Source organism: Exophiala oligosperma, assembly GCF_000835515.1.
Source record: "Exophiala oligosperma strain CBS 72588 unplaced genomic scaffold supercont1.5, whole genome shotgun sequence".
NCBI lineage: Eukaryota > Fungi > Ascomycota > Eurotiomycetes > Chaetothyriales > Herpotrichiellaceae > Exophiala > Exophiala oligosperma.
Window position 1 is genome coordinate 178187 of NW_015622822.1, and position 20627 is coordinate 198813.

Below are 20627 nucleotides of genomic sequence, written 5' to 3' on the forward strand. Positions count from 1 at the left end.
CGCTCATTACACATTACGCCGAGCAGTTCTATCGTCCCGAGTGAGGCAAGGCACCTACCTATCGGGATGATCAATATTTGCTCCAAAGGGAAGGTAACATTTCGGGCCTGTCAATACTGGGGAGTTTTTTGTCATGATATTCATTCTTCCTCCACCGTGGTTCGCAACGTATTATTTCTGTTTGCTCATCGAATAGAGAACTCGGAAGTTCCGGCGCACGCTCCCAATGGTTCCACGTCTGTTCCTCGACAATCTGAGTCTCCATAACGTTCCGGACCATGCCATTGTATGGATATAAGAGACGAAACTGCCGAGAAAAGACCTCAGTACCCACCAAGAAAACAAATAACAATATACATAGAAGTAGATAGCCCACAAGGCCTCGGCCGTAGAAGCGATGACATAAAATCTTCCTTCTATTGAAAGGGACTGCGCCAGCAGATGGACTTCCAGCACTGTCATGACCTGTTTTCCTTCCCATTGCCGGCATGGGCCAAAGCATATACAGATACTAACTTCAACACGAAAGAAACAAAAATACATTGATGCGCTTTTGCATACTCCAGCAACAACTCCGATGGTATTCTCGCCTCCAGCGCCTTGCAAATCGTTGTCAACATAGGAAATTCGGATTCTGTCGTGCAAGCAAATACTGTAAAATAAAGCAATGTTTGTGCAATACATCAGTAAAGAAAAGGTAGTCAATCATAGTAATGTTTCATGAGATGGTGGCACCAGAAGGGCTGCCCAGTGGTTTCGGCGTAGGCTCTTCTTCCTCCTTGTCGACCGTCCTGTTGGCGGTAGGTGTCACGTCTGCGCCAGGGTCGATGTGCGCGACTTGTGTTCCCGGCTTGCGAGGGAAAATGACGGGTGGCGTGATTTGGTCATGGCTAGGACGACGTTCAGATTCCTGTTCAGGATGGGAGTGATACGAAGCCGCTCTTTCTAGACTTTTCCGAGGTTGGCTGGCAATAATGGTGGCCTGAGATGGTTCCTCGGGTATTGTCAAGCTTTCCATGCGTTCTTCCAGGATCTCCAATGACTGCCTGAGGTTGTCAGATTCGCCTGACTTGTCGTCATTCATCGAGATGACACTTCCACGGCTATTGGTACGCATCATCTCAATTCCGAGCTTGGAGGTTGGCCGACCAGCTTTGCCGACGGGAGAACGAGAACGGACTTGGACGTCCCCCAATTCTTCATCCTCGTCGTCTCCCTCTTCAGCTGCGCCACTTGGATTCTGCATGCTCCTTTCTAGCCTGTCTCGCTTCTGTCTGACTATCTCGGAGGACTTCTGGCGCCGTGGAGTACGAAGTCCATACCCGGGAGTCTCTTCTACGTGGGCACTCGCAGGAGCGGACTCGGTCTGAATGAGGTGAGGAAAGCCGCTCTGGACATATGGCTTCTGTCCGGTGACAATATCGTCAGAGATGCCTAACCCGCCCTTCGCCCATTCGTCTGTGGCAGCTCGAGACACGATGACAGGAATGTCATCGCTCTTGAAGGATTCAAGATCACTGAAGAAACCGCCACTACCGATCGAGTCTTCTCGAGCTGATCCTTTGTATGATGAGTCAGGCATCGTGGGTGCAAGGCTGGATGCCACAGAGCTTGGGCTGTCTTGAGTGTGAGCATGTTCGACCCGAGTACTGATCGGCGGAATGTGGAGTGGAGCGGCAAGCTTGAAGTCTTTCGGCGGAGGTTTCCATGAGCAGTATTTGCACAGCATCTCTGACAGTTTCTGCGAAGTCGGCGGCTTCTGCATAAGAGTATCGAAATGGTGGACTTCGGGCAGGTCTTTCAGATAACCTGTTATACACACAATAGGGGTATGTGTGTTGGCGCTTTTCGTGTCTCTAATCATCCGCGCAACGTCGACACCATTGATAAGGGGCAGCTTGAACTCCATGAAGATGATGTCGAATTGAATCTGACTCACGGCTAAACGAAGGGCATCAGGTCCATTGGTGGCTGTCACGGTCCGACATCGAAGTTTCTCCAAGAGTCTTTCCATGACCATACGAGAGACAGGATGGTCTTCACAGATCAAGACATCCAGCGGACGATAGACAGGGCCATCGAGAAAATTAATCTGAGACATCCTTCTGGAGCTCTGTCTGCGTCGTTGCACCTTCAGCAACGCTTTGGCTTGTGCCGATTCGTTATCCGAGGACGAGGGTGACACATCTCGTGCGAGCAGTTGGCTCTTGCGTTTATAGTGACCCGGAATGAAATTATCTCTTGGTGGCTGACCATCGCTTTCCTGAGAACCAACGGTCTGTGACCGAGTACGACCATTGACAGTGGCGCTCGTTTGTCGCTGAGGAGGATTCATGGCTTTAGCAGGAGAGACCGCGGGCAAACGGGCTGTCTTGACGGGTGAAGATGAAACTTGAGCGTTGTGTCGAATAGCATCATGGGGTATGTCAAAGAAACTTCCAGGGTTCAGAGAGCTACTGCCTTGAGATGAGCCAGAAGTCTTTCTTCTTTCGTGATGCTGCGCAGCCGAGAACTGGACCAAGAGCGGCGACGAAGGTTGAGAAGGTCTACTCGGTGACGAGTTCGAAGTCCCGCCTAAACTGGATGGCGAGCCTGGCCTGTGGCCTTTGCTAATGGACAAAGCACGCTTCACCGGCATTGGCATCATCGGGCTGCCCTCTAACGAAGGCGCAGGAGAACCCACCGCAGGGCTATTAGCCGCAGAGATAGCTTGCGAATGGGAGTACCCACGCGCTTGGGCCTGCATTGCTTCCTTCCGCATTTTCTCCACGATATCCTTGTTGGCCTTTTCCAGTACCGGTAGGTTCTTGAATGTAAAATTGCCGAAATCATCCACAATCACAGGTTCGCTGAGTCTTCGACTCCGAGTATCTCGAGCTACGTGAGGAGGAATATGGAGAGGCATGAGACCTCGTTTAGAGGAAGCTGCCTGTGTCCTCACACGAAGGAGAGCATCATGGGGACGATTTGGGTAGTCTGGTCCATTTGGCGTCGTTCCGGAGGGAGATATTTGGTCTTCAAGCTCCTCTGGGAATGACGAGAGAGTGGCTCCACGGGCATCAAAATACTCCGTGTCTTCTGGATGCTCGGGATTTGGAATGAACTGAGCTTCGTCTTCAAGTAAAGTGGTCCAGTTGATATCGGCAAACCATGGATGGGCCTGGATTTCGGCACCACCGCTCGGGTAGATTTCGTCTTTGTTGGCTCCAAGTCGGTCAGCTGGATCCAGCTGAATGAGTTTGTTGATAAGGTCCTTTGCCTCAGAGCTGACCTCGATCTCATCATCCTCGGGCCACGCAATCCTTCTGTTCAAAATATTGTCGAACACTTCTTCTGTACTCTCCGCATTGAAAGGTGGTATGCCATAAAGAAATTCAAACATGATGCATCCCAGGGCCCACCAGTCACACATCTCATCTTGGCCAGTACCATTGATTGTCTCTGGCGCCAGATAATCTGGCGTGCCCACAAACCTTTTGCCACTGTCCTCGCCATCAAACAAAGGTGGTAGGACTTGCGAGGAGGCGGGTGGTGGGGGTGGTTGAGAGATGTTACTCAATGATTGAGATAGAGGAAAGATGTCCGGCGATTGGCTTCCCACACTGTATAATTCTTCATCCACAGGTTGAGTGCGCAGCCCCGTCTGGAATGCAGTGTCGTTGTTCTCCTGTACGCCTAATTTCTTGAAGAGGTGATGAAGATCGAAGCTTGAACTGCTGCCACTGTCGCTTCTTTGACCACTTCGGCTCCAGGACAGTTCTCTGGTAAGGGAACTTTCTCGGTTCAAATTGAAATACGAAGGTTGATCCAGACCACCTGCAAGAGCTGGAGTCATCAAAGGTGTAGACGTAGGCGAATGTGGGCCCTCATAGTCAAAAGAAGCTGATCTCGAGGTAGGGTTCGACCCCGAACCAGTTCCAGAATGCGTAAAAGGACCTTGCTTCAACAGGTCTGGAGCAGGCTCTTCAGGTTGCTTCAACGCACGCTTTTGCCGGCCAATGAGTCCCATTCGCGATAGACCAAAATCAGTCAGTTTCAAATGGCCCTTGGAATCAATGAGAAGGTTATCAGGCTTCAAGTCACGGTGGACAATTCCCCGGCTGTGCAAGTGCTCGACTCCAAGAACGACTTCAGCGATATATTTCTTGGCCCAGTCTTCACTCAAGCCTCCCAAAATCTTGACGAGAGAAGCACAATCACCACCATTGAGATATTCCATGACCAAGTAGAGATAGTCTTTGCTTGAGAAGGTCCAATACAGCTTCGCCACAAAGTCGCTCTCGCCTTGCCACATCATGATGGCACGCTCTGCTTTAACGTTGGTGACTTGGTTCTTTGCAACCATGTCTGATTTTCTGAGTACCTTTATAGCAAAGTACTCGCCGGTGATTTTCTTTTTGGCCAGATATACGCTGCCAAAAGCACCTCTGCTGATCGGCTTGATGACCTCGAAATCTTTGATCGAGGGGGGCTGCACACGTTGTTGAGGATGACTGATCGAGCTCAGATGGGGTGAAGAGGGTGTCTTGTCAGACGAATGCATCGAGGATTGCCTTCTGTGCAACAAGGGCCCAGGGGCTGGAGGCATATACTCGCCCGCTGTCAGTAGCGGCGATACAACGGGAGACTGGGCAATCTCTCCACTTGGAATTCTTGACTTCGTCATGCGAAGAGGTGACGGTGGAGGTGGTGGGTATCTCCCAGGGGACTGTTGACGGTGAGGAGAAGCCGAATTCAGGCCATGGAGATGGAGGCTTCGCCTCTTACGGTCTCGTGAGTGAGCAGACCGACCGTGCTCAGAGACGGAAGCTGGGGACTCTGGTCTCCAAGTGTTCGACATGACGGATGATGAAGGCAGACTGCTGTCGCTATCATTGGCATCGTCAAGGTAAATGGAGCGTCTATTTGAAACCGGCTGTGGCTGTGATATGAGGTTGCTCTTATGAGACTTAGGAGTTGGACATTCAATGGGACTGCTCGAACCAGTGGACACAGCTTGTGAGGAAGAGCGTCGTTGATCCTTCATCGAAATATAGGGTATGTCTCTGGGATTTCGTAGAGCCGAAGCCATTGATCGTAGCCCAACATATGATCCTGCTGGACTGTTTTCGGCTTCTACCGCTAATGGCGTGGGCTGTTCGTCCTCCCCAGTGCTCTCCATTACATCCTCTAGTGCAAGGTCCGGCTCAGATTCACTGTCGCTTGATAAAGCCTCTCCAGCAGCTACCCGTTCGGCTTTGATCAGTGCTTCGTTGATACAGGCATCAACCTCAGCCATGTATTCTTGTCGAATGCGTTCCGAGTACTCTAGAACATATTGGTGGCGACGCACAGCGTCAACCTTTGACCGAGCCAGCTTTTCGGTATCAGCACTGAGGGCGGCCAAACCAGGTTCGTTCTCCAAACTGATAGGTGCCTGCCATTGCATCACCTGGGAGATCCTGGACTCTGACTGTGGTGATTGTGATCTGAAATCATCATCGTCGTTGCTCTTGCTGTCCTTGATGGAAGGGACATTGATCTCGATGGCTGTGTCACAAAGATCAAGAATCAACTCCACAACGCGGACCAAGGGCCTTCGGACGACAAACGAACGAGCGCGAGCATGACCTAGGCCTGCTGTAGATGGACTTCTGGACCTGACCGGACTGGCTGTGTGTGAAGCAGAAGCCGATGAAGCTGCAGAAGATTGGACGGGGGACGGACCGATTGGCAAACCCTTGTATTCAGGCGTAGGCGATGGACTGGAGGAATCGTCCGTAGAATTTCGTCCCTGTCGAGCCTCGAAAGCGTCCAGAACCTTGACTATGGCATTGCGATGCTCTGATAAGTTTTCTTGGATCATTTGGACATCCAACTCGGCTCGGTGTTCCTGCACACAAAGGTCGGAGTGTTTCTCGAACCACCAGGGTACGATTGAGCGCTCACACACCCGACATAGAATGGGCAGGGGAGGAGGATGGTTCTCAGGGTCATTGGCGCCGGATTCCGCTAACTCGGTGAGATACTTGGCCAGAATTTCAGCCCCAACTCCCAGCGTATCGACCAAAGCTTGGGGAAGGGCAATCTCAATCCGGACGGGTTCCTGTGCAGGTTGCAACATCCACATTGAATGTGATTCTCCTCCAGAACTCCGGTCGTACACCATGATGCCCTGCCCTTCTAACTCCAAAGTAGATGATTCTGTGTCGTCCATTTCGACATCGTCTTCGTCCAGTCCATGCCCGTGTTCTGTTTCGAGCATGGGGGCCATGACCGAGGTTGCGCCAATCTTCACAGCGAACTTGACATACTGGCTTTTGGAGTCATTGGACTTCAGGGCCTCTATTGCAGCGTCAAAGACATCAGGTTTGTCGCTGATGAACTCTGGAATTTTGTGTCCCTTGACCGCGTCAAGTTGTGTGCCAACCACGTCGGTCCAGGATGGACTGACCCATCGTATGTGGCCATCTAGACCGAGGTCGAGTATAATGTTCCGTGTCTGCTCGGCCGCCTCTTTCAAATCTTGGGTGCCCTCCTGTATGTCTTGACTGAATGACCTTTCCATGGCATGGCGACTAACCTCGCCGCCGAAGCCTGCATCGCTCTTGAGGGCTGTAATGGTCGGTGGCTCTAGGAACTGTGGAGGGGAGCCATCTTCCGCCATTACTTTTGCTCCAAGGGAGCGAGAGAAGCAGAGATGGAGAGACCGCACAGGGGGTCCTGGGAGACGTTGGCCGCTGTTTCAGAGACTTGTCGACCCTCGAGGGGAGTCCAAGAGTCCCTCAGCACGATGACATTTTCCGCACAAAGGCTGACCAAATTCTCTTGCCAGCAAGCAGTCAATATGACAGAGCCCTCAGGCAAGACCTTTGGTCGTGGTTGGACTCGGGGGGAAACGAGTGAGGCAGACGGAGAGAAAAGGTGGATTGATGATCGACACGAGATCTGGGAGGGCGGGAGGAGCAATCGTGATCGTGGACCAAGGCTGACAGCCGGCCTACATGAGGACCATCGAGATTAAAGCGAGAGAATACGAAGTATAGTGGGCGGTCGGTCAGCGTGTCGTCAGGTAAAGGGTGGTGAGGATTATTTGTTGACGGTGCAGAACAGCAGAAGATACGAGTAGAACTGCTGGGTGTTGTTGGCAATGGTGAACTATTTTCTTTGTCGGCAAAACGTAAGAATAGGTAAAGCAGGCGAGGGCATGTAGGGGTCCAATAACGGGGGGCTGTGGCCTGAGCGGTGGCTCTCCAGACAGTACTGTAAGTGAGCAAGTGGTATTGTGGATAGAGGGAGTTTGGTGTCTACTGTATGTGAAGGGCCTACGACGTGTACGAGGGAGGGAGAGAGAAAGTTGGTGGACGCCAAACTTGGACTTGGACGTGTTGGACGTAGCGTCAGCGGGGCATTATGTTCAACTGCGTCTTCCGTGTAGGCCACTGTGGTTTTAGTCCTCCGCGGTTAGTGGGCTTCTGCTTTGAAAGCAAAGAAACCCGAAGCCTCTCCGACACGCATCCTGGTGCCGAATGATCCTAATCAATCAGGGATGCATCGATTTCCTGCCCTCAACCAATGACCACCAGCTACTACGCTCGGCACCAAGAGAAGGTGCTAAAGAAAGTCGAGGCATGCCTTCATCTAACGCTTGTTCCTGGCCCTCCAATGCCATTCGATCTCCCGGCCAGTTCTTGCTTGCATAAACCATGCTGGTGCATGCATGTTTGCAGCGGCTTCCCATCCATCACGACCCATGGCTGCATCCTTAATGCCGGGCCTCCCTCGTCCTCATCCCCCTCCTCGTACAATCCTGATGCCAATCCTAATCCTGAGATATGTCGTGCTGACGCTTCGTAAACATCGCATCCCTCTCCACTTGTGTTCGTGCAAGGTTGTCCGGCGACAGACGAGCCTGCGGGCGGGAAGGGAAGTTCTCTGTTGTGTTTTGTGCATCATATTACGTCTTCATACCTCACAGGGAGCGATGATGTCCAGAGTTCGATGGCCGAAAGAACCCCTAGCTGCCAAATGCGGGTGCTGGAGCTATGATCAAGCGCCGTGGCCCTCAACGACTCCGTGCGTGAGATTTTCTTACTACAAATGCACGTTGGATGAAACAACAAGTCAAGCCAACCTCTGTCCAATAACGCTTCTTACACGGCCAGGATTGTGAAAGATCCCAGGGCTGCACGTCCCCAGAGCGCGCAGCATATGCAGTCCCTCCAGCGGTCATATTTTGAGGTTGCGTGACAAGTGTGTGCACTATCTTTGTCCTCCCTGAACCCCTGCTGTCTCTTTGTTATGCTGCAAATGACAGTTTGTTCCTCGGTTCACAACCAAATCTGTCGCTCACTTCCCTGCTTCAGGTTTCCATGTGACCAGAAAAAGCAGACCAGAAAAACACACAAAGCGATACCCAAGTGTACACAGAGTACTAGAGTAGGTAATCAGTGACACCTCAATTTTCTATGGCCCGACACACTTGAGCCGACTGTTGTTTCCAACTAAAAGAATAGACAACACGCCGATCACACTCGAAGAGCACTGGCAGCGCTCAAGACTCAGCTGACCCATCTATTCGGCTCTGAAAAAGGAGGGCGCCAATCACCTTACCTTCTCCAGGCGCACTACTGCATCGAGCACCACTTCCCGTTATGCAAGAGAAGCTCGTGGACTGCATGGACTAAGGATGCAGCCCTTTTCTGATGCTCGTCTGCCCAAGACTCCGTACTTGTTGGTATTAGAAAAAAAGAAAGTACTAAGCTGCGCCATTTTGGGACATGCCGATTTTTCCCTCTGCCACGCCGACCTGGAAAAATAATCCCCGACCTCGTACACCCAACACATTCATACCACCTACTACTTAGTACAATAGGTGTTGAGTGGAAAAAAAGACAAAAAAATTGAACCATCATACTCTGTACACATGCTACTCATTTCAGGCTAGCCATGCCGTGTTTTGCGGCACCCGAAGATATACTCTTCCTTCGCATGCCGCATCCGAGGATGACGGTTTGCTGACTCTACATCCATAGCGCACCCCTCCTCCTCGTGTCCTTGAGAGCAGGGAAGAGGGATTGCTGAATACAAATTTCTTCCGTACGAATGTGGGGAATAAGCGCTCGACATACGAGTATATGCGAATGACGGGAAGTTGTCATCGATGATGGGCTCCCGAGTTCAGTCTTTTTAGGCCGAGAGATGTCAATGACACCGCGCGCAGATCGACATTGTCTCTGTTCATGTTGTCCTATGCCCTCGCTTACCTGCCTGTACCTCTCTCACTGGCGGTCGGGAGAGAAATGCGAAGTTCCGTATTTCCCCCTGTCAAAGGCTCTGCTTCAGAGGGAGAATGACAAGCACACGGAGTACTATACCAGAATGACATGGGGGGAGTAAAGAGGAGAGGGGGGTGCGTGAGGATGACTTGCCGGCCGCAATAGGCTTTGCAAGACTGGAATACTCCTCTCTTTCCATGCAACCCGTTCATTTCTTCTCCATCATCTCCCGAGAGAGTGAGTACCAGGGATTGGTTTACGAGCCATAAGCCATTTCCGCTTTTCCATGTCAAGGGGAAAAAAAGAAGAAAGGCCATCAGAATGCTCATTTCTGTACTTGATTCGTCGCAATACGAAATAACACTCGGTTTTGTCAGGGTTCTGCAGGCAAGGTTGATTATTCGCTTCGTGTCTTTTGTCGCTGACATCTCGCAACTGTTCTGTTGGTACAACAAGAAAAGCACTGCCACCACGTTTCCTTGGACTTTTCGGCGGGCCTCGATCGCTCTGTCTCGGCTGAACATCTCCGCAATTACGAGAGAAAAGACCTGTCTTTTTCCCCCCTTATCGGTACCGGGTATGCTCAGGTATGTCGGCCGTACGTCAACGGGCGATCTCTGGACTCCCAAGACATCTGTCTGAGTGATACGAAGAGGAAGTGAGTGACGAGGGACACCATTCTTGCCTTTACAGAGCAAGAAAAGTCCCAAGAACAACCCCCGACAAGTGTCGTGTGATTCGGCTTCATCAGCTTGTCTAGTCTACGGATACGAAGGCTTGTCGACGAAATCAAGGTGACAAGTCGAAAGCCCGGAAGAGAAGAGAACTTTGTAGAACCACCGACACACAACAAGAGTCCCCTTCCCAGGTCAAGCCCATGTGCAAATCAATCCTGTCAACGTCAGCCGCAAGCCTTTTCCCTTTGCTTCTGCTGTTGCTGCTCTGGCGGGAATACTATGTTGTACTCCGTACGAGTATCAGACATGTGTCAAGAGGGCTGACTCCTTTGACACCGCAACGCCCACGTTCGGACCCTGCTCTTTCCAGTGCAAGCACACGAGCAAACGCGAGGACTGAAGATTGAAAACAACAGGGCTGGGACTCGTATAGCTTGTACATTAAATTACGAGACTTTTTGATACCCGCCCCCTTCTGCCGACAGGTCTAGATGTAAGCCACACACTCCAGACATGCAAGTCCGAAACATGCCCCCTGCCACGAATTACACGTACCCAGGTAGGTGAGAAGGCGGTGTATTGAAGGAACGGGTTTGCTTCCTGAGACGTCCCTCTCTACCTTAGGACCTTTGTACAGAGTACCCTCACAGTAGGTCATGGTTTTTGTCTGATCCCGCAACGCCATGCTGTGTTATTCCTTCAGAGATCCATCAAGGACCCGAAACCAATGTTGCAACCTTTAATCACCGCCAGCACTTTCGGACAGTCCATATTCACATCTATGCCAGAGACAAAAACAGAGACGGAAAGGGCCTCTCACTGGCCCTTCTTCTCCTGCTCCAATCGCTCCCCTTCCTTGAATTCCCAAACGGCTCTTGCCAACCCTTCATCGATCTCCACGAGGGGCATGTATCCCGTTCGTTCCTTCAATTTCTCGCAGCTATAGTATCGATGAATCACGGCATATTTGACAGTCTGCCTGTTCAACTTGCCCTTCCGACCCGAGAGGAAGTTGAACAGCTCGGCGGCGCCGCCCACGAAACTCGCCAACCCTGTCGGGATGCTCCAGACCTTTTCCATGTTCACGTCCCTCCCGTAACCCGTGTACAGGAACCTCGTCGCGTCCCAGAAGTAAGCCGGACTGTCGTTGGTGACGTTGAAGGCTTCGCCATCGACCCGCTCGTAGTCCAGTGCCACGGCGCCTCCCTTTTGTCGTCTCTGATACGTCTGCAGCAGCGCCGTGGCGGCGCACAACAATCCGTAGACGACATTGTGCACGTAGGTGTTGTCGAACAGATTGCCCCCGTCTCCCAGCTGGATGTGCAGTTGCCAGCCCGGTGCGCCTTTGGCCGTGTTTAAGATGCCGCCGCTGAACCCACCCCGGTCGCCCTCGCCCACTATCCCCGCCGGCCTGACGGCGCAGGTGAGCATGTGGTTGTACTCTTCTTTGTCGTTGGCCGCGAGCGCGAGCCGCTCCGCGTGGACTTTTGTCTCGGAGTAGTACTCGCGCGGGTTCGGACAGACGAGGGGGTAGCGTTCGTCGGCGTTGATCAGGTCGGACTCGCCGTCGTGCACGACGCTCGCGCTGGACGTGTGGACAAACACCTTGCACCCACCTTTTCCGCCGGACCAGTCGCCGTGCTTGCCCCCCGCGACCTCGAGGAGTGTGCGCGTGCCGTCAATGTTCACCTTGCGCAAGATGTCCGCCGGTGCCTCCCATGACGGACTGGCCGTGTTGATCACGACGTCCGGTTTTACCTTTCGAAACACCTGCAGCAGGTCCTCGACAGAAGTTATGTCCCCCTCGTGGTACGTGCAGCCGGGGAAGATGTGTTGGGTGCACCGGAGATCGAGGGCGTGGACTTTCGTGGTAGAGCACGAGGTTCGAGGATATCGGGATCGTAGGCTGGGGAATGGAAACGCACGCGTTGTAGAATTTGTGTTGCTTTGTTGTTGCTGTTGCTGCTGCTGCTTCTGCTGCACATGGTCTTCTGAGGGGAAGTTGAGTAACTGGTCGACCACTCTAGACCCAAGAAAGCCGCAGCCTCCAACGACTAAGACGGTGCCGTAAGATCGGGCTTCGCTCGCTTCTGTCATCTTCGTTTGCATGTGACTGGGGAATTATGGTTGCGAGTATGGAATATCAAGTCACAATCTTTTTCGTTTCTCGGTGCAGCAAGAGTGAGTACAGTAGGTATTGTTTAGGTCGATCCCGCGGAGAGAATTAAAGTGGACCATCAATCTACAGTACTGTACTATTTTCCTCCCCCTAATAGAAACTTGTCGGCCCCGGAACTGCCCACGTTCTTGTGGCGTGCCCACCAGCAGCCCAGCCAGAATGCCCACCCGTCTATCTGAGTCAGGTGCTCCTGCGTCCCTCACATATCTGTAAGTTGGCTGCGGCGATAGAGCGAGGAGTACGGGGTATAGCGAGAAGCATTGCTACCTGAGGCAACTATTCTTTGCAGACAACAAGGATGGATGTTGTTGCGCACCGCATAGTAGGCCCCAGAACATCGAGGATGGAAAGGAGCTACACGCGAGAGCTGAAATCCTCTCATAGTCAGTTTGAGCCACCGTCTATACCGACTTGATGAGCTGCTATGGCTGGATACCTAGAAGAAAAGAAAAACCATTGATGGTTGCTACCTTACACCGTTTGATTGGCACCGTCTCCTTGGTTGCTGCTCTCGTCCTCTAGCAGATTCAATTGAATTTTGTCGCTACCATAACGCCTTGCTCAAAAGATAGACATGAAATCCGCCTCTCAAATCAATCGTCCTGGGTGTTGCTGTCATGATATGATTTACGGCCACAAGCTGGTCGAATGACTCCTATCCAACCTCCTCAGTTGTGCGCTGCGCCGACCTGCGGAGCTGTCGAAAGTAGCTTTTCTTCTCGTCTGCGGAACCGAACAGCAGTGCTGCTGCCTCCGGATTAACAATGGTTCGAGGATCGTATGGAGGACAATCTTCCTCCAGGGACTCTACGATTGCGTAGACATGGTTCCTCAACTCTTCCATCACCTTTGGAAAATAGCACACGGTGCCCTTCTTGGAGACTCTGTGGTGAAAGATGCTTGTCTCGAATGTAACACGAGGTTGTTCCTCCGGGAATCGCGGACTGATAGCCATTTGGATCTTGAAGATTCCACCATCCAGATTCGTCCCAGGTTTCCCGAAGTACGTGAGGATCCAGACATAGGGGTTGTCATTCTCCAACTCAATGCTGACGTTGTGGCAGTCCATTCTCTTGAGGTAATCCGGCACCTGTTCGAATTGACGTTGAATGGTAGCGGCCTTGTGGGACTCTCGACGCTTTAATGCCATTCCGTCGATAGCCCACTGCTTGGTTTCATCGGCGAGTACTTCTTGTATGCGTACCAATCTCTTGCCTAGAGCCGAGTAGTTGAACTTTCCATCCATTGTATTGCCACCTCCTTCGAAGGGCATCTTGCAGAAGTCCGAGCCGTCTTTGTGTTGAGAACTATACGTGGCAATCGTCTTAGTGTAGTGATCGAGATACCACATGAAGCGTCTTTTATACAGATCTTTGTACGGCTCAAAACGTGGAGGCAACGTCACCCTTTCTGGCTCGTCGTCGTCGGTTAATTCTTCAAACGCTTCCTCGTTCGCTTCTGCGTCGGTGGATTTGTCCTCGGTATTGGCGTCGGATCTGTCAGGTACACTGCCGTCCGGCTGGATGTTCAATGCATCCTCTAATTTGGCAAGCACAGCGATGCGAAGTGTTTCGTGACGAATCTACCCACAGATCAGATTCCAGATTCCAGATTTCACGGTACTCGAGACTTGTTACTACCTTTGCACAATAGAGCTCATTCATTTTCTGATCCTCCTTACCTTTGGCATGCTCGTAACCTGGCTCGTTCTCGTACGGGGTATTGGATAAGAGACTTTGGATGGACCACAAGATCGACTCCAAGCCTTGTGCAGACGACCACTCTTCTCCCGGTTTCTCACCGTGCCAGGTACCCAGTAGAGACAGACAGACCTTTCCACCTGCATATATGTTCGGATTGAATCGTGTTCTGCCACCATTCGTGGTCTTTGCATTGACTTTGGGAGGTTTGCTTGGATATTCGGGGGTAAAATCGACGGTAAAGTCAAAGAAGCCATACTGATAGGGTGTACCTGGAGGGCCGATTATGAGGGCATGGACTGTTCGAACATCTTTCTCCTGGCAAGCGACAGCAATTGCTAAGCAAGTAGTCAGCCTTAGATACCCAAAGAATAGGACAAAACCTTGTTACTTACAGAGATCACTACCTTGTTGAATCGAAGTGATTTCCTGGTGTCTGTCAGCTGTAATCTCTCATCACAGTTAGCCTCTCACTCTTGATATCCTCAAGATGGTTTGGTTAGACATCTTGATGTTTGCTTGCTGTAAAGATCGTGTCAGCGGCTGAGACAACCAACTTGTCACATGGTTGGCAATCGTAATAGCATAGGAAGAGCGATCGGGAGCGTAAGAAACAAAAGAGACAGGGTTGAAAATGTCAAAGTAACTTTGAATGTCCAGATCGTGGGTCAGGCTGTGTTTCACAGCATGAGAATCGTCCCTAGAGGATGCGTGCTCTGCCAGAAGACGGGCGCAAGTGTCAATGTGACGAGACCCAAGAGTTCTGCATATGGTTGAGTCTTGGGCCAACCAGTAAGGGACAAGGGTTATATATCCATCATGAGGCTGGACGGTTCGATGACAGGTTTACTGGACAGGCAGAAATCCAGCCATGAGACTGAACGTGGTTCCTATTATTTTATGGTACAGTACATGTGCTAGATTGATGGGCACCGTTACTTTCACCGGTTAACTTACTTTGTTGACATGATGACGCACATTAGAGGCACTAAACATCGATCATGGGGGATTGCTCCGTAGAGGATCACTATTTACGGAGTACTCGCCATTTACCTTAAGTAAGCCCTTCCGGGTAACGGACAGCCTAAAAGGTAATAGTGACCCCTAAGAATTGATTTCTGAGACCCCCAATTGCACACCCTCGACCTAATCCATAACCCACAAAAAGTACAGAGCCTCATCTCAGCATCAACCAACAGTGTGAGATGGACAACAGTGCTGTGTACTGTCGAGCCATCTGGCGCACGAACCGTGACATAGGCTCTCCGCTGCTCAGGATACTTCTAAGCACTCTCGCATCAATGTCAAGCAATGTGTTTTTTGTTCCTAGTCAAATTGACGAATTCGTTACAGAAGCGAGGCTGAATATCGCTAGCTGACCCAACCCTGTAGGGATCACTCGCTAAAGTGCATCTACGCAGTCATGCGAGACTGCCACTCAAGTCGGTGCTGACCGGACCCAGACAAGGCTTGTGTTGATGAGGAAAGTGCTCTTCAGCTGCTGACATAGGTACAAATCCACGGTAAGATGGCTTTCAGACATATGAAGTCGTCTCCGCATGATGCAGCGAAGCTCAAACTCCATCTACACAGCCAGCATATGCTCGACAACGGGCATCTAGCTTCGGTATTGATTACTTGACAATGGGCAAAATTTTCCTTAACCGACAGCCTCCGAGAATGTTGGCTGAGACGCTCCGTAAACTCGCTACGAACATTGACAACAGCGAAATGTCAGAACAGCCATCGAACCTTGAAGCTGAGAACTATCTCCGGGCGTACAAGAAATACTGCTCCGCATTGGGTATTGGTAAGTACGATGTAGATTTATTCACGTCTGGAGCTCACAGAACTGCAGACGAAGAGAGGGGGACAACCTCGTTTGACCAGAGGCTTCGCCGGGACTATCGATGGCAGTATGTTTGCATTAGCATCTTCAAACGCTTCTGGAACGCGCTCACAAGACTCTCTAGCACTGTGCAGTACTGGTTCGTGGCCTCGATCGCAAATGGCATGCTGTGGTCTCAAATCATCATCGGGGCCGCAATTACAGCTTTGGGAGCTACCCATGCCAATGGATCCAAGACAGCCACGATCTACCTGGGGGCTGCCAGTACTGTGATTGCTGGTTTCCTCACGTACTTCAAGTCCCGAAACCAGCCAAACCGTTCCCGGCAGTTCCGACAAGCACTGCGAAAGGTGCGCAACAAAATGGGTGAGTGCTGTGGAATTCTTTCAGTAAATGGTCGAATTTGTGATCAACTCACCGGTCACGCATTCTGATCCTAGCTGGCCTCACAAAAAATGATGGTTGAATGAGGACTATCAAACGTTCGATGAGTAGTCGTTGTTCAACTGACATCTCATAACTTTAGATGAAACGGCCCACGAAATTTCCGATTCAACCAGTCCCGATGAAGCGCTCGAAAAAGCCATGAACATTCTAAAGCTGTAGTGAGTTTGCTTCTCCCGTGACATATGCTTCGCTTAGTTACCGGCCTGACATACTTTGGTCCAGTGACGAGGCCCTTGCTGAAGCTGCGGCGAACTATCCCGACTTGTGGGTTGCAGTTCAAGACATGAAGAAATTACTACCCGGGTCGAAGGATACCAGTGCGGATGCTGTAGATGCTGTGACGAAGCCGGAGATAGTGCCCCCGCCGAACACCTCAGACGCCAGTGGTGCACCATCGAGCACAAATGGTCCGTCAAATACAGACGGGGCACCCGTAACAGTTCGAGGAAGTGGTGGTTCAACGCAGCAGCTTGCAACAAACGCAGGCTCGGGTGGTCCAGCGACCCCAGACGACAATATTGCATCTCCAGGGCCATCGAGGGAGGTTGAAAAGCAGGATGCTTCAGTGGACATCATTTCAACTAGTACCGACTAGGTGTTGGATTATCACGTTGGCAGTGGTCCACGATGAAAATTGGGGCGAAATTCGTTCAGGTCGAGCTGATGATTCGAAGGTGCAGCGTTTGCGCTTGCGGACCTTGGGTTATCATTATGATATTCAGGATTTGTCGGATCGATGCTGTGACAGATTCTGTGCACTTTCAACTTGATTTCCCAGGCAAGAGGGTGAACATCAGACGCATGGGAAATATGCATCACGTGATCCTAAAGTCGGTCTAATTATTCCTCCGGCTGCGTTCTGTCTATTCTTTTTCTCATCAGTCCGTTGTCTCTTGCGGCCTTATATTCCTACCGACACAAGACCGCGGAGCTTAAGGCCGAAAGAGATGAACAATCTAATTCACGCACGGAAGGCGCCTTGTTCTCTAGCCTGTTGATGATTGTGCATGATTACAGGCAGCAACATACTTGTTTTTGGCGGCGATACGGAACATGTACTAGGTCCGTATGTAGCTGATGCGAGATGTTAAAGAATGAGCACTATTATCAATACATTGTAACTCGGACCCTGTTCCGACGTCTAACGTGGTGTGCCCGCCAGATGCGAGTGATACTTCGGCCAACATCTACATGCAATAACTGACATACCTGGGTAGGTAGATAGCTGGTACGGGCAGACGTCAGTTTCATCTCGCCAGCCTTGAGATAAGGATCGCGGAGTCGTGAGATTTGGCTTCAACTGAAGAATCCTTACAGTATTCGTGTTGGCGATCTGTGTGAATTGGCACGTTCATTGGTTCAATCTGGCACCCGAAAATATCGAGATCGTCGCTACAGCGTGCTGTAGTTCAATCGTAGGTACGGAGTACGGAGTACCTGGATATCAAACCACGGTCGCGCTGCCGCTCAGTACGTAACGAGTGTCCCCATTCATCTGCAGTACTGTACGTACTATGCTCCGTAGTACATGGATGCGAGTCCCCATTATCATCATCGTCGTCGTCCCCTTGGGCAGTAGTATATCGGGCGGTGTGAAAAGGATCATGGTCGCTTCAAGAAATTTTATGATGACGAGGTCGAGTTCCCCTTCTAGGGCCCAAAAGTCCGCGGCGCATTTCTTGAGCACGACCACTGCAAGCCATCCAGGCTCCAGCTTTTTTCTTCTCCCTTTTATTCCCCAGTAGACAGACACTCTCGTCATGGGACCTCATGAGCAAACAAAATCGAGCACTTCACCAATCTCCAAAGGTCTTGTCCGCGGCTTCAAAGGGGACAAGTAAAATCGGGAAAACATCAACCCGCCGGGGTCAAGGCCTGATCCGAAGATCCACAATGGTCGTTCACGATCGCACGCGCCTCTTTTTCAGCCCAAGCCTTGAGGAACCACTCTGTATGTATGCCGCTCTGGCAGAGAGCAGCAATTTGTGGGAGCGATAAACAAAAACTGATGGGGTCCATGTGCGTGATTTTGACACCTAGTACCGATTTTGTATGTAAGTACGGAGTAGTATATATGTAGTTGAAATGATCCAGCTGGCAGGGTGGGTTGTCGTGCTCGAACCTTGCAAGTACCCTCTCATATCAGATCACATCCACCTACTCTTTCAAGTTCAAATCAATTCGAACTCTTTTTCCTACGACTAGCCATATATTTGCGCGCCACCGTAGTAAAAGAGTCACCATCATCATAATCACCACGAATCCCCCCTCGGCGTGTGTGTCTGTGAGCTTGCTTCCTTTTCTTCCGGGAAGCCATGTCTTCAGAACCCACGAGTGGTGTATTGGAGCAGGGCGAGAAGCCTACAGCCATGGCTCCGGTTCCAGAAACGCCAACATCCCAGAACACATCGTCCTCCGCATCAGTATCTTCGGAAAAGCCAAACGATGAAAGTCCACCGGCAGAAGGACCTGAATTCAAACCCACCATGCGACTAATCCTCGCATTTGCAGCTCTTTCGGTCTTGACGCTCATGGTCGCGCTGGACGGCACCTCGATAAGTGTAGCCTTACCCATCATTGCGAGGAAACTGCATGGGTCCGCCATCGAAGCCTTCTGGGCCGGCACCTCATTCCTGTTGGCATCGACGGTGCTCCAGCCGACGTTCGCGTCCTTCAGCCACATCTTCGGTAGGATGCCCGTCATCATGGTTTCGATCACCTTCTTCTTCGTCGGTGTCGTGATGGCCGCCCTTTCCAACAACTTTGCCCTCCTGCTTACCGGCAGATCGATCCAGGGCATTGGTGGTGGTGGTATCATCACAATGTCAGAGATTGTCGTCACCGACCTCGTCCCTCTGCGTTACCGAGGCCAGTGGGCTGGTATTCTAGCCGGCATGTGGTCCATCGGTTCGGTGGGTGGTCCGATCATTGGCGGTGCCTTCGCACAGGTACAATGGCGCTGGATCTTCTGGATCAACCTACCATTCATCGGCGTCGGTGTTGTCATGGTACCCCTCTTCCTGAGGCTGAACATCATCCCGCAGAGTATCGCCGCCAAACTACGCAGAGTCGACTGGATCGGAACAGTCATCTTTGTCGGCAGCATGACCAGCTTCCTCATACCTCTTACCTGGGGTGGCGTCATGTATTCGTGGTCCTCGTGGAGGACTTTGGTTCCTCTCCTCATCGGCCTTGCCGGGATGGTCGGCTTCTGCTTCTACGAGGCCTACCTGGCCCCTGAACCACTCTTGAGACTTTCGGTCTTCCGTAACCGCACGACCAATATTGCATATCTCACGACCACGCTTCACGGCATGATCCTCTGGTGCCTATTGTACTACATGCCTTTGTACTTTGAAGCTGTCAAAGACTACTCACCGGTCATTTCTGGAGTTGCTTTATTCCCTTCGACCTTTACCGTTGCCCCGATGGCTGTGGTGACCGGTATCCTGATCACACGATTCGCGTCGTATCGTTGGGCCATCTGGTTGGGCTGGGCCATCTCAACACTTGGTCTGGGTCTACTTGTTTTGCTCAAGGTCCACACGAGCATTCCACAGTGGATCTTTATCGACCTTATTTCGGGCATTGGTCTAGGGATCTTGTTCCCGGCCCTGCAATTTGAGCTGCAAGCTGCAAGCTCCAGTCAGGACATGGCATTCGCGGTGGCTGTATTTGTTTTCACTCGAAGCCTGGGGCAGACCTTTGGAATTGCGATTGGCGGTGTCATTTTTCAAAATCAAATGGTGAAAAACTTGGAAGCATACCCTGCTTACGCAGCACAAGCTTCTGAGCTAGCAAAGGATGCTGCTGCATTGGTGGAGATCATAAAGAGAACGCCACAGGGAGAAGGCAAATTGCAGCTCATCACAGCGTACACCGACAGTCTGAGAACGGTGTACATTGTGATCGCGGCGATATCGGGAGTCTGCTTGGTCGCCAGCCTTTTCGTCAAGGCTTACGATTTGAACGTCGGACTGGAGACAGATCAAGGGTTGGTGGAAAGCTCGAGAGGGAAGGAAGTCAAAGTTGAGGAGGGGCAAGGAAACAACTGAGAATACAGAGCAATATGTGATTATGCAAATGACGACTGAATGAATCAACTGCAGGCTTGCAGGACGCATGAGGAGATGGTCGCCCACTTGATTTGGGCTTTCTCGAGGTTCGGACTATATTCCACTCTTATAATTGCATCGTTAGACTCGATAGAATGTACAATACTCCGTACCTGATGCACGAAATATGGATTATGGATGCCATGTTTCAGAATATATCCATCGCGTATCGGAAAAGCAACGCGTAAGAGGTGTAAGTAGTACGCTTCAATGGCAATTTGTTGGGCGCAGGCTGTGTACTCGAACCTCAAGGGAGTCTGGTGAGCCATGCTGCTTTGATGGTTCACGACGCCCCGAGTGATCGAAGATCGGGGCACCAGTTCATGGGCTGGGGGGGGCTAGTAGTGCCTGTTCAGGCTTGGGCTGGTGGCTCTTTGGTGGCCCACAGGGGGCCTAAGGAGCC

The 20627-nt window shown here is 51.3% G+C and overlaps 5 protein-coding genes across 5 annotated transcripts; 2 read left to right on the plus strand and 3 right to left on the minus strand.

The window, feature by feature from the left end:
* Nucleotides 1-53: 53 nt before the first annotated feature.
* Nucleotides 54-7320, minus strand: PV06_05460 (uncharacterized protein). The gene has a single exon (XM_016406471.1). The coding sequence runs from the start codon at nucleotides 6644-6646 to the stop codon at nucleotides 719-721; it is 5928 nt and encodes a 1975-aa protein (XP_016262075.1). The 5' UTR covers nucleotides 6647-7320; the 3' UTR covers nucleotides 54-718.
* A 3005-nt stretch (nucleotides 7321-10325) lies between these two features.
* PV06_05461 (uncharacterized protein) lies at nucleotides 10326-12128 on the minus strand. Its single transcript, XM_016406472.1, has one exon. It carries the CDS (start codon nucleotides 12041-12043, stop codon nucleotides 10751-10753), a length of 1293 nt encoding a protein of 430 aa, XP_016262076.1. The 5' UTR covers nucleotides 12044-12128; the 3' UTR covers nucleotides 10326-10750.
* Nucleotides 12129-12485: 357 nt separating this feature from the next.
* PV06_05462 (uncharacterized protein) lies at nucleotides 12486-14456 on the minus strand. Its single transcript, XM_016406473.1, has 4 exons — nucleotides 14288-14456; nucleotides 14209-14242; nucleotides 13754-14151; nucleotides 12486-13695 (listed from the first exon to the last, which is right to left on the minus strand). The coding sequence occupies exons 1-4, from the start codon at nucleotides 14318-14320 to the stop codon at nucleotides 12769-12771; spliced, it is 1392 nt and encodes a 463-aa protein (XP_016262077.1). The 5' UTR covers nucleotides 14321-14456; the 3' UTR covers nucleotides 12486-12768.
* A 485-nt stretch (nucleotides 14457-14941) lies between these two features.
* Nucleotides 14942-17235, plus strand: PV06_05463 (uncharacterized protein). The gene is made up of 5 exons (XM_016406474.1): nucleotides 14942-15623; nucleotides 15672-15729; nucleotides 15787-16028; nucleotides 16189-16267; nucleotides 16332-17235. The coding sequence occupies exons 1-5, from the start codon at nucleotides 15458-15460 to the stop codon at nucleotides 16702-16704; spliced, it is 918 nt and encodes a 305-aa protein (XP_016262078.1). The 5' UTR covers nucleotides 14942-15457; the 3' UTR covers nucleotides 16705-17235.
* A 988-nt stretch (nucleotides 17236-18223) lies between these two features.
* On the plus strand, nucleotides 18224-20356 carry PV06_05464 (uncharacterized protein). Its single transcript, XM_016406475.1, has one exon. It carries the CDS (start codon nucleotides 18425-18427, stop codon nucleotides 20162-20164), a length of 1740 nt encoding a protein of 579 aa, XP_016262079.1. The 5' UTR covers nucleotides 18224-18424; the 3' UTR covers nucleotides 20165-20356.
* The last annotated feature ends 271 nt before the right edge of the window (nucleotides 20357-20627 follow it).